General features: G+C 45.6%; 1 protein-coding gene across 1 annotated transcript in view; it reads left to right on the forward strand.

The window, feature by feature from the left end:
• Positions 1 to 836: 836 nt before the first annotated feature.
• Positions 837 to 11,220, forward strand: part of RS1 (retinoschisin 1) — a 23,165-nt gene continuing 12,781 nt past the window's right edge. The window contains exons 1-3 of the mRNA XM_021683858.1: positions 837 to 888; positions 2,223 to 2,303; positions 10,372 to 10,397. Coding sequence (XP_021539533.1) covers positions 837 to 888; positions 2,223 to 2,303; positions 10,372 to 10,397 — 159 coding nt within the window. The remainder of the gene's footprint in view (positions 889 to 2,222; positions 2,304 to 10,371; positions 10,398 to 11,220) is intronic.

Genomic DNA, 11,220 nt, shown 5'->3' on the forward strand with positions numbered 1-11,220 from the left:
GTCACATGACAAGTGGTTGAGCTGAGATTTGCACCCAGTCTGGCACGGGAATCAGTGCTCTTAACTCTACCTGCTACATTGAACCCCCTGACCTTGGCCGTGTAGATTGTTTCCTATCTTTTGTTATTATAAATAACAAAGCAAGGTACGTCTTTGTGTGTGACCATCTCCCCCTCCCAAACTGAGTATTTTCCTGAGTGAATAGGTATGAACATGATGCCAAGTTGCTTTCCAAGAAGGAAATCCATGTTCCTTTCATAGAATTTGACGTTAGTGCTGATTTGGCAGGAAATTGCTCAAGGTCACCCCCCGAGAAGACGATGGCAAAGAAAGGATTAAGACCTGGGTCTTCTGATTGTAGTTTCTCTTGCCCTCCACTGTTTCTCTTAGATTTAAAGATACCATAGGGGCGCCTGGGGTGGCTCAGTCGGTTGAGCAACCAACTCTCGGGTCCCGCTCAGGTCATGATCTCAGGTTGTGGGATCGAGCCCCACGTCTGGCTCCCTGCTCAGTGGAGAGTCCGCTTGGGATTCTCTCTCCCCCTGCTAGCTCACTCTCTCTCTCAAAATAAATAAATGCATCTTAAAAAATAAATAAATAAAGATAGAGTAAAACCAGTATCTTCCTTTGCTAAACCAACCTCAGTTGACATTAGACTCCTCTCTGAGACTTGCTTGTTGAGGCAGGATGTGGGTTAACTTCCTAGGGCTCAGCCAAAGCCCTAAGAACTAAATGGAATAAGATCCTTAATGAGACCAGTGCTCAAGTTAAGCCCCTGCTCCTGGGGAAGCTCTGCACTTGGATAAAGTAGAGCTGCAGCCAGGGACAAGCGGAGCATGCCACGCAAGATAGAAGGCTTCTTGTTTTTACTGCTCTTCGGCTATGAAGGTATGTGCTGTGCAAACATTAGCATTTATCAAATACTTAATAGTACAATTGAATTAGTAATTTTGCTGATTAATAGAGATGCAACCTGAATAATTAAAATATCATTAACTAGCAAGGCATGTTAATTGGTCAAGATGCATTGTTAATGAACAACAGTTGTCTTTATGTGGATGTGGTTCTCTTGGTTTCACCACGGGCTTTCTGGTTCTCTGAGGAGCCTTCTAAAGTTCCAAGGATGCTTGATATGGGACAGGGAGAAGGAAGGGCCTCAGAAATTGTAGAAAATAACTATAAATTGCAACAATTAACAAGAAAGTGTGGTGTAGCCTTGAAAATTTTTAGGAGTCAAAGTTAGAGTGCCTGTAGAATTTAATCTTCCAAACTAGGACACTACTGAGAGCGGAAGAGGATGCTATTAATAATTCTGCTGGGACAACAGGTGTAAACCAGGACTGTCCCGGGCAAATCCGGACGTGAGGTCACTCTAGTTTAAATATGGATTAACATAACATGCCGACTACCACTGAACTCTAATAGAAAGCATAATCCAACGGAGAGTCAGGAAGCTCCAAAGACTCTATACACTCAATCGTTTTTAAATTTCTCAATATGGCCCTGGCAGGAGTAATATGCTTAAATAAGGAGAAATTAAAAGCAAATCTCTAAGATATCATCCAATTCAACTTTTAAATTCTCTCTCAACCTTTGAAATAATAGTCCTTCGTGCCTCTCTCAACTCTCAAGGACCTGTTGGCTCAGAATTCCTTTCTAGATGCATTCTGAACATTAGAAATTGATTGAATGTCTTCTTCGAGGTGATTGTGTATTTATGCGTGTCACAGGAAATAAATAAGAAGGGCGGGAAGGAGGAGGCCTCTCCACTCTGCAAATGACCCGGTGGACAGACGGGACGCAACTCACACAAGTGGAGTCAGAATTCCTGGTTTAAATCACGCTCCTCTCTGCCCTCCCATTAGACGTTATTGGTAGAGTATGTGCTTCCGTGATTCCCCCAATCGCATGCCTTTTGGTATTTCGTCACCGTTCTCAGTATTTGGAAAGATCTGTATGAATATAATCCCAAGGTCATTTTGCAAACCCAAATACATTTCTTAAGTAGGGATCATTGAGACCAATTGTCTGTTTTTGGTTTTGTTTTTTTTCCGCTTTGCAATGAAGAGTCAGCGATTTGTCTCAGGAACTCTCAATACTTGAAGGTGCTCCGGGTGTTTTGTCGTTTTTCTTTTACTCCTTGCGCTTTCCTCAGCAAGAAAATCTAAACAGAACCTTTCAAAGCTTAGATTCCCATATTTCCGGTTCTCTGATATCCATAGGCCTCACCCTCCGATTTCTCTTCTGTGTGATCGGCATTGAGATTCATCCATCCATCCATCCATCCACTCAGTTTTTTGTCGGTTCGTTAAAAACCCACCCCTGAATCGCTGCTATGGGCCAAACACTGTGTAAGAATTTGACACGCAGGGCAGATCTTTATTACTTTCACAGTGCTGAGTCTAACATCTGTGCTCTGTGACCCCCAAATAGGAAAAAGCCCTATAAAAGTTTACCAACCCCTTTTTAAATTAGACCTGCCCATTCAGGAGATATCTGTAATAAAAGACACGCTGTCAGGAGGCCCGGAGCACAGCATTCTTTCCTGTTCTATCTCTTACCAATCTGTGTGCTTGGCTGAGGGGCTCCAGAAATTTCCATGAAGAGCAGAAAATACCATCTGGCTGGGTGGACTGGAATGTGGTCCACGGGGTGGTCCAGGGACCATTTTATGGTCAGTGTGGCTTAGCGACCTGTGTGCTCTACCCTGAGCTAGAGGGATGCTCAAAAGGCAGAGAAAAAAATACAGGAATACAGGATGCGGTTGCTGCACTTCCTCAGCTTCCCATCCAGAGGGAGAATCAAGGCCAAAGCACAGGGGAAAAATGTTTTCTATTGCACAACTGGGAACCGGAAGACAAAGGTTCTTTGTCTAATGTACTCTTCACTGTTTCTGTTTCACGGTGGCAGCAGCTCCTTATTACAGTGAACTAAGATAAATGGATTGACTCCACCACCTGTGCGTTGGGTGAAGGTTCATTTGGGAACGGAGACGCTGTCATCGTAAAGCACTACCTATATCTGATAACGGAGGCAGGCTTCTATTTATCTTACATTGTACATCTTGGGTTCAATGCAAATGATGATTTTTAAAAATTCACCTTATTAAAATAAAGAGATCCATTACTTGGTCATGTTTATATATATATATATATATATATATATATATATTTTTTTTTTTTTTTTTTTAAAGCAAGCCTCATCTTACAGGTGTGTCTCCTTTGCAGGTGACAGCAGAGTTTTTTTTTAAGCAGCTTATTGAGATGTAATTTACATAGCATTAAATTCCCCCATTTAAAATGTGCGATTCAATGGTGTTTAGTGTATTTATAGATTTGTGGCTCACACAATCCAATTTTAGAACATTTTCGTCACCCCCCCTTCCCCAAAGAAACCGGTAGACATTAAGCCCGTTTCCCCCTCTCCCCAGCCCCTGGCAAACGCCGATCTACTTCCTGTCTCTGTAGATTTGTCTGTTCCAGACATTACATTTAAGTGGAATCATACAACATATGGTCTTTTATCTTTCACTTAGCATATGTTTTTGCGATTCATCTGTGTTGAAGCATGTACAGATAACAGATTTACCCAGGAATATGCCTGTAGCCACAAATAGCAACATTTTCACACCAGGACAATTTCCTTCTTTCTTCTTCTTCGAGAGGGACATTATTGCAGCCTGCTGCTTTCTTCCTGTGTCTTACTCTTGGTTCTCAAGGAGTTGAGAAGCTAGTTACTGACAGCTTTTGCCATTCATAATTTTATGCTTTTCTCCTCAGCTTCATCTGTTTCCATGGGAAGGAAAGCTCTGGACTTAGTGACATCCATCAAAAAGACTCAAAGAGTCTTTCCTATGTGTGTCTAATGCCCACTTTTCCTCTTGAGCTTGCAAGGTACATTTTGAGAGACAGCAAGCCTTGAATTTTCTTGCTGTGATAACAAGGGTTTCCCCACGGAGCGGCCCTTTGGGCGAAAGGGCAGAAGGCAGGATGAGCCCATGTTGCATGAATCTAAGATCAGTGAGTGGGACACATCCCAGACGCTCGAGCGGACACCCGTAACATGGGGAGAAATCTCAAACACAATCCCAGGAGGGAGAAAAATATGCAACCACACAATCAAAATCTTTTCCTCTTTTTCCTTTCAAGGCTGACCTGTTTTCTGTCGCTCATTCCAGCAATGTTATTTTCTGGTATTACAAGATGTTGTAGTCAAACACGCTTTTGCTTTTTGCTCACTGGCTTTTTGGTGAGGAAATCATTTCGGGGACTCTCCAGCCATGTTGCTGCTCCCTTGGTGACAGATTTTCCTGAAAAATACTTGTTGTTCCTTCTCTCTCTGCTCATTTCCATAAGGATCTGGTGCCTCAGATCCCCAGGCTGCCTATAGACGAACGCTTTCTGGGGAGGGGAGCCTGGGAAGGAGAAAACATCACAAGTCTGCCCAACATCTGAGTGAACTCGGGAAGTGGCTCTGAAAGCAGGCCTTCCTCTTAGGACTCTTCCTCCCCACGGGGACACAGTGGCAGAACCGCGCACACGCACACACACACGCACGCACACACACGCACACACACGCCCCACCTCCCTTTCCTTTCGGCCTCCTGCTTTGTTTCTGCAGAACGCAGCACCCCCAGGGCCCGCCTGTGACCCTGGGGAAAGGGAAAGGCCCCGAAGGCCACAGCAGTCAGGGGTCTCGCTCGATCTCTGGGTTTGCTTAGTTGCAGCTGCAAAAACCCTCCTCAGCGACAGGCACAGGCTCTGAGCCAAACTGATTTGGTTTTTAAGGCCACACTGTCAGTGACCCACACGCCTCCCCTCTGACCGCCCCCCTGCCCCCCAAGAGGGTCTTGGCACGACTGACGTTTGCCCAACTGACAGGGCCTTTCTGCATTTCAGCCATCCCCAGCTTCTCTGGAAGATGGGGTGGAGCCAAGCGCCTCCGGGATCACCAACCCCCAAATCAAGTCAACCACTCGTATGCGCCTCTACTTGGCGGTTCCTGGGGGGCAGCTGCGCGACGGAGGCGCCAGGTTCACGTCACACCCCCTGCCAGGAGCGCAGGGCAGTGTCCAGCCGGGCTGGGCTTTCCCCTGAGCTCCAGGAGCTGCCAGCCCGGAGCCCACTCCACCTCAGCGCTTGCGTGTCCCGCAGGCCTCTCCGGGGGAATGTCTTCACTCCATCCCCCCCAGTCCCTGTTCCTCCGGGAACCTTCCCCTCCCCCAGGAAATGGCAGCTCTCTCCTCCCGGTCCCTCAGGCCCTGAGCCTCTCTCTCTCTCACACCCCTGTCACCTGTCAGCAAGTAACTGTTGGCTACCTTCCACAGCCGGTCAGAATCCAGCCATTCTCCTCCCCTCCACTGCCACCAGCTGGGCCAAGCCACCATAGGCTCCCGACCCCATGTCTGTGCTCACCCCACTGGGCTCTCTGCTTCCAACTTGCCCAGGCAATCCAGTCTACACCCAGCAGCCAGAGGGAGCCTTACAAGCCCCGATCTGTCTTGGCCCTCCTCTCCTCGAACCCCTGCAAGGACCTACTCCCGCTAAATGCCAAAGTCCTCACGTGCCCACAAGGCCTGGCACGGATTGCCTCCCATACCTCCCCCCCCGCCCACTTTGCCCCTTCATCTCCTAAAACTCTTTTACTCATCGGCTCCAGCCCCAGAGTCTCCTCACTCTGTCTAGGGCACACCAAGTACCCACCCAGGAGCCACCCACCTCAGGGTCTTTACACTTGCTATTCCCTCTGCCCAGAGTGCTTTGCTCACAGGTCTCCCTCCTCTTTCAGGTCTTTGCTCCAATATCACCTTCTCACTGCAGGATATTTTATTCATTCATTCATTAGCCCTCAACACCCCCAGCCTAGACTATATACACCCTATGATGTACATCCTATTTTGTTTTGTTTTTATTTTTGTTTTTTAAGATTTTATTTATTTATCTGACACAGAGAGAGAGAGTACAAACAGGGGGAGTGGGGAGAGGGAGAAGCAGGCTCCCACTGAGCAGGGAGCCCGATGCGGAGCTCGATCCCAGGACCCTGGGATCGTGACCTGAGCCGAAGGCAGACGCTTAATGGACTGAGTCACCCAGGCGCCTCCCTTCTCCTATTTTGTTAACTGCTATATCCCCAGCACCCAAAGCTGGGCCTGGAATATAGTAGATAATGAATATTACTTAAAGAATAAATGCTTTGGGACCAGTCAATTTCAGGCATGTTTTTTTTTTTTTTTTTAAGATTTTATTTATTTATTTGCGAGAGAGAATGAGAGACAGAGAGCATGAGAGGGAGGAGGGTCAGAGGGAGAAGCAGACTCCCTGCCGAGCAGGGAGCCCGATGCGGGACTCGAGCCCGGGACTCCAGGATCATGACCTGAGCCAAAGGCAGTCGCTTAACCAACTGAGCCACCCAGGCGCCCCAGGCATGTTTTTTATGTCAATTTCTCTAAGTGTACAAGTGCTTAGATAAACCTGTGCCCAAGAGAGAGGCAGGACACAAGCCAGAGCAAGTGGTGAGTTGTACACGGGGGCGGGGGGACAGAAGAAGTCCCCTGCACAGGGAAGGGGGTAGGCAGGCAGAAAAGTTGGAAGATGAGAGCCTTTAAAGCCACGAAACCAGACAGATATGCCCGGAGGCATGAAACAGCCTGGCACACGCGATGAATGGCAGCTAGTAGAGCGTGCAAAAGATACATTTGGGGAAGCAGGCAGGAGATAGATCATGGCGGCCCCTTGAAAGACACATGATTATCATACCCATTTTAGGGATGAGGAAATGGAGAGATGTGGCCATGTAACTAATAAGTGAGAGATGGAACCTGGAGCCTTGCAATGAGGACCCAGCAAGGGTTTTGCAGCAAGAAAGTGCCACAATCAGGTGTGCATTCCATTCCATCGGCAGCATGAAGGGTGGATGAGGCAAGTTCTCCCTTCAGCAGGGAGAGTATGGGAGCAGGAAGAGTGGGGGCCTAACACAGGAAGTGACGGGGGGGGTGCGTGGAGAGGAAAAAGGCCCCTGCTTGACACTGGATATGGGGGTTTAGGGAAAAAAGGTGACTAGGACAAGCCCCAAGTCTCTAGATGGGGTGCTAAATGGATGGTGAAGCCATTCAGTAAGATAAGAAACAGAGGAGAAGAACAATTTGAGGAAGGATGCAATGAGTTCTATTTTTAAAAAACTTTCTATTGAAGTACAACATACATACAGAAAAGTACAGGTAAGTGTATAGCTCAGTGAATTTTCACTACTGAACACGCCCACATAACCAGCACTCCAATCAAGTAACAGAATATCACCAGCCCCCCAGATAGCCTCCCCGGCCACTCCCTGCTCCAGATGTGACCAGGACCCTAGAGTCTAATGGCATGGATTACTTTTGCCTGCTTCTGTACATTTCGAATGGATTCATATGGTGTGTCCACTCTAGCATGTGACTTTCCACTCAGCAGTGTTTGTGAGATGCGGCCGTATTGTGGCATGGAGTTGCAGGTCATCCATTTTCATTGCAGTTTAGTGTTCCGCTGGTGGGAATTTGCCACCTGTACCCATTCTACTCTTTTTTTTTTTGTTTTTTTTAGAGAGGGAGAGAGAGAAAGGGGGCATGTGGAAGGGGCAGAGGGAGAGGGAGAGAGAGAATCTTAGGCAGGCTCCACGCCCAGCACGGAGCCCGATGCGGGGCTCAGTCTCACGACACAGAGATCACCACCTGAGCCAAAATCAAGAGTCTGACACTTAACCAACTGAGCCACGGGTGCCCCTACCCATTCTGCCCTTGACGGGCATATGAGTGTTTCCAGTTTGGGGTTAATACAAATACTGCTGCTGAGGGTAATCTAGCACATGTTTTTGTCAGTTGGAGAACATACGTATGCATTTCTGGTGGGTAGCTACTTACGAGTAGAATTCCTGGTTCATAGGGCACATATATGTTCCACCTTAGTGTAAGCTGCCAAATAGTTTTTCAGAGAAGTTAGACTGACTTACATCCCCACCAGCAACATATGAGAGTTCAGGTTGCTCCATGACTGTGTCAGGACTTGGTTGGGTCCAATTTTGGATAGTAAGAGACATCTATGGGGAGATACCTGGTAAACCACTCAAAGCAAGAGTTGGACTTTTGGGCTTAGGAAGCTTTATGAGGTGGGTAGAAGAAGCAGAGCTATCAAAGGATCCTGAGAGGATATTCAGAGTGATGGGAGAATCAGGTGAACAGTGGGATGGAAGCTAAAGGAAGATGGGAGGGACTGAGAGCATGTTGGAGCATGAAGACATAAGGTCAGTGTTGGGAAGAGTCCATTGGATGTGAAAATAAGAAGTCAGTAACTTCTTTTGCCAGCACAGGACTTGGCCTCCAAGATGGCACTCCTAACCTTCGTCGAGACCTGAGAGGATCGATTCTGCCCTTAACAGGCAGACCAGGGAATCTCTGGAATGAATAACCCGTGAACAAGGGCTCAGGGGAGACAGAAGTTTGGTGACTACAGGTGAGGGGTAGCCCTGAAGTGCTCTGACTAAAAGATATGCTCCCCTGGACTCCCACAGCAGCCTATGCATAACCTGGCCTAATACTCACCACATGCATCATCCAGGGGCCTGTCTTCTCCTGGGCCCTCCAGCCCCTTGCGGGCAAAGAGCGAGGCTTCCATTTCAGAAAGCCCAGGCCCTGATGTGGGGCCAGGCTCACATTGGACATTAAAAAGTGGTTTGCAGAATAGGTAAATATGTAGTATTTAAATGAAGGCACAATTTGAAAAAGATAGCTTTTATAATTGTGACACAAAAGATGAGACCATTCCTTCACTCTCTAAAACAACCTGAAAGGTTTTTTTCGTGGGCATCATATTCAACTTTTAGATAGGAAAAATGGTTAAGGAGGGACTTTTATTTCCTATTGCCTACTCTCAAGTTTTGTTCAAGATTTTTATAATAGGTATGTGTTGCTTTTATAATCGGAAAAGAAATGAAGGTTTCCGTTTGGTTGAAAATGGGAAATGGAGCTCTGGTGCTTTAAACTAGCCAGGACTGTCTAATGGAACCTTCTGCTATTAATAAAATGTTCTGTACCTGGGCAGTACATCAGCCCCTAGCCACGTGTGGCCAGGAAGCACTTGAAATGTGGCTGGTGTGACTGAGGAATTGAAAAAAAAAAAAAAAAAAAGACTGATGAATCACTGACCTCTACTTCTGAAACCAACAATATGTTATATGTTAATTAATTGAATTTAAATAAAAACTGTTAAAAAAATAAATTGTGCATTCATTCTCTTTATGTATACTTCTATAAAGATAGTTCAGATGTTAGTTTTGTTTTTTTTAATATTTTATTTTATTTTTAAGATTTTATTTATTTATTTGACAGAGAGAGAGACAGCGAGAGAGGGAACACAAGCAGGGGGAGTGGGAGAGGGAGAAGCAGGCTTCCCGCCGAGCAGGGAGCCCGATGCGGGGCTCGATCCCAGGACCCTGGGATCATGACCTGAGCCAAAGGCAGACGCTTAGCGACCGAGCCACCCAGACGCCCCTCAGATGTTAGTTTTATGTTAAATTTTGCACACTTAGTTTTCCCACATTAATTATACAGTATTTGTACTTTGTACTTTGTGGTTTGATATTTCCTGTACATCATAAACAAACCTTAAAAAGATTTTCTGAACAATGTGGTAATCCTAAATAACCCAAGTGTGTCACTGGGGGTAGGAGGAGAGGGCTAGGAATCAGCTTCTGAATAGCACATTTGGCAGACACTAGGGATGTTGATGATGATGATGATGATGATGAAGGGTTAATAAGTAAAGGGAAAAACTAGCACTGTTAATGTCAAATGTAACAATTGTAAGCATAATTTAAATGTAAATTGTAAGCATTGTTTAGGTAGTAGGTTCTCAAATATGTTTTTATGAAATATTTATGAATTTTATGAAAATTTTATGAATATATTTATATGAAAATGTTAACAGTGTTGCCTTTGGTGATAAGAAATACAGGTGCATTTTTTTCCCTCTTTGCTACATTAATGTATTTTCCAAAATTCTATAAAGAACAAAAATAATACGAACATCTGGCTGGCTCAGTAAGTAGAGGATGTGACTCTTCTTGGGGTCGTGAGTTGGAGCCACACTTTGGGGGGAGAGTTCAATTTAAAATAATAATAATTATTATCCTTGTCTGTTTAATTTTACTGTCCCTAGTTTCTCAGCATCTGTGGATGTTATTCCTGGCAGATATTTACTTAGTTTGACTTCTTCCAGAAGGGGCTTTGTTGACTTTTATGTGACTATTTTTATTTCACTTTTCCATGGAATGAATAATTTTGTTGAATTTCTCTTTCTTTTTTTAACTTGATTTTTTTCCCTCTCTTGTCCTTTTGCTTAGCCATACTGGGATTATCGTCTACTGAGGTATGTTACAGTAAGAAAGCTGTTTTTGAAGATTTTCCTAGCTCAAAATAATGTGTAGGATTATCACCTTTTTAAAAAAGGTATTTTTTAAAGATATTTTATTCTGGTGGCGGCAATGGCACATTCTCTCCGGGCAAGTTCAAGACTGGAGTTTTAATGAGAGAATGTAGGGAAACCGGGCCTTAATATAGGTGATGTAATCTTGAATCCATTACCTTTTTTTTTTTTTAAGATTTTATTTATTTGACAGAGAGCGCCAGAGCATAAGTAGGCAGAAAGGCAGGCAGAGGGAGAAAGAGAAGCAAGCTCCCCACTGAGCAGGGAGCCCAACTCGGGGCTCCATCCCAGGACCCTGGGATCAGGATCTGAGCCAAAAGCAGACGCTTAACAGACTGAGCCACCCAGGTGCCCCTCCATTACCTTTTAAAACTGGATCCCTAAAAGGGACTTCCAGGGGAAGTGAGGAGCCTGACCTTGGACTGGGGCTGCCCCAGCCCCTGAAGATAACTACAATGGGGCAAACAGTGCTCCCTGCCTGGATGTGTCTGTTCACCCACAGTGGTGGACGTTTATTAATCTGGACTCAAAGATGAGTGGCAAGTGTGTGTGTTAAGGCTGAAATAATAATCTAGGGTTTTTGTTTTTGTTTTTAAAGATTTTTATTTATTTATTTGACAGAAAGAGAGAGAGAGACAGAGGGAACACAAGCAGGGGGAGTGGGGGAGGGAGAAGCAGGCTTTCCGCAGAGCAGGGAGCCCGATGCGGGGCTCGATCCCAGGACCCCGGGACCATGACCTCTGCCTTCGGCTCAGGTCATGGTCCC

Source organism: Neomonachus schauinslandi, chromosome X, assembly GCF_002201575.2.
Source record: "Neomonachus schauinslandi chromosome X, ASM220157v2, whole genome shotgun sequence".
NCBI lineage: Eukaryota > Metazoa > Chordata > Mammalia > Carnivora > Phocidae > Neomonachus > Neomonachus schauinslandi.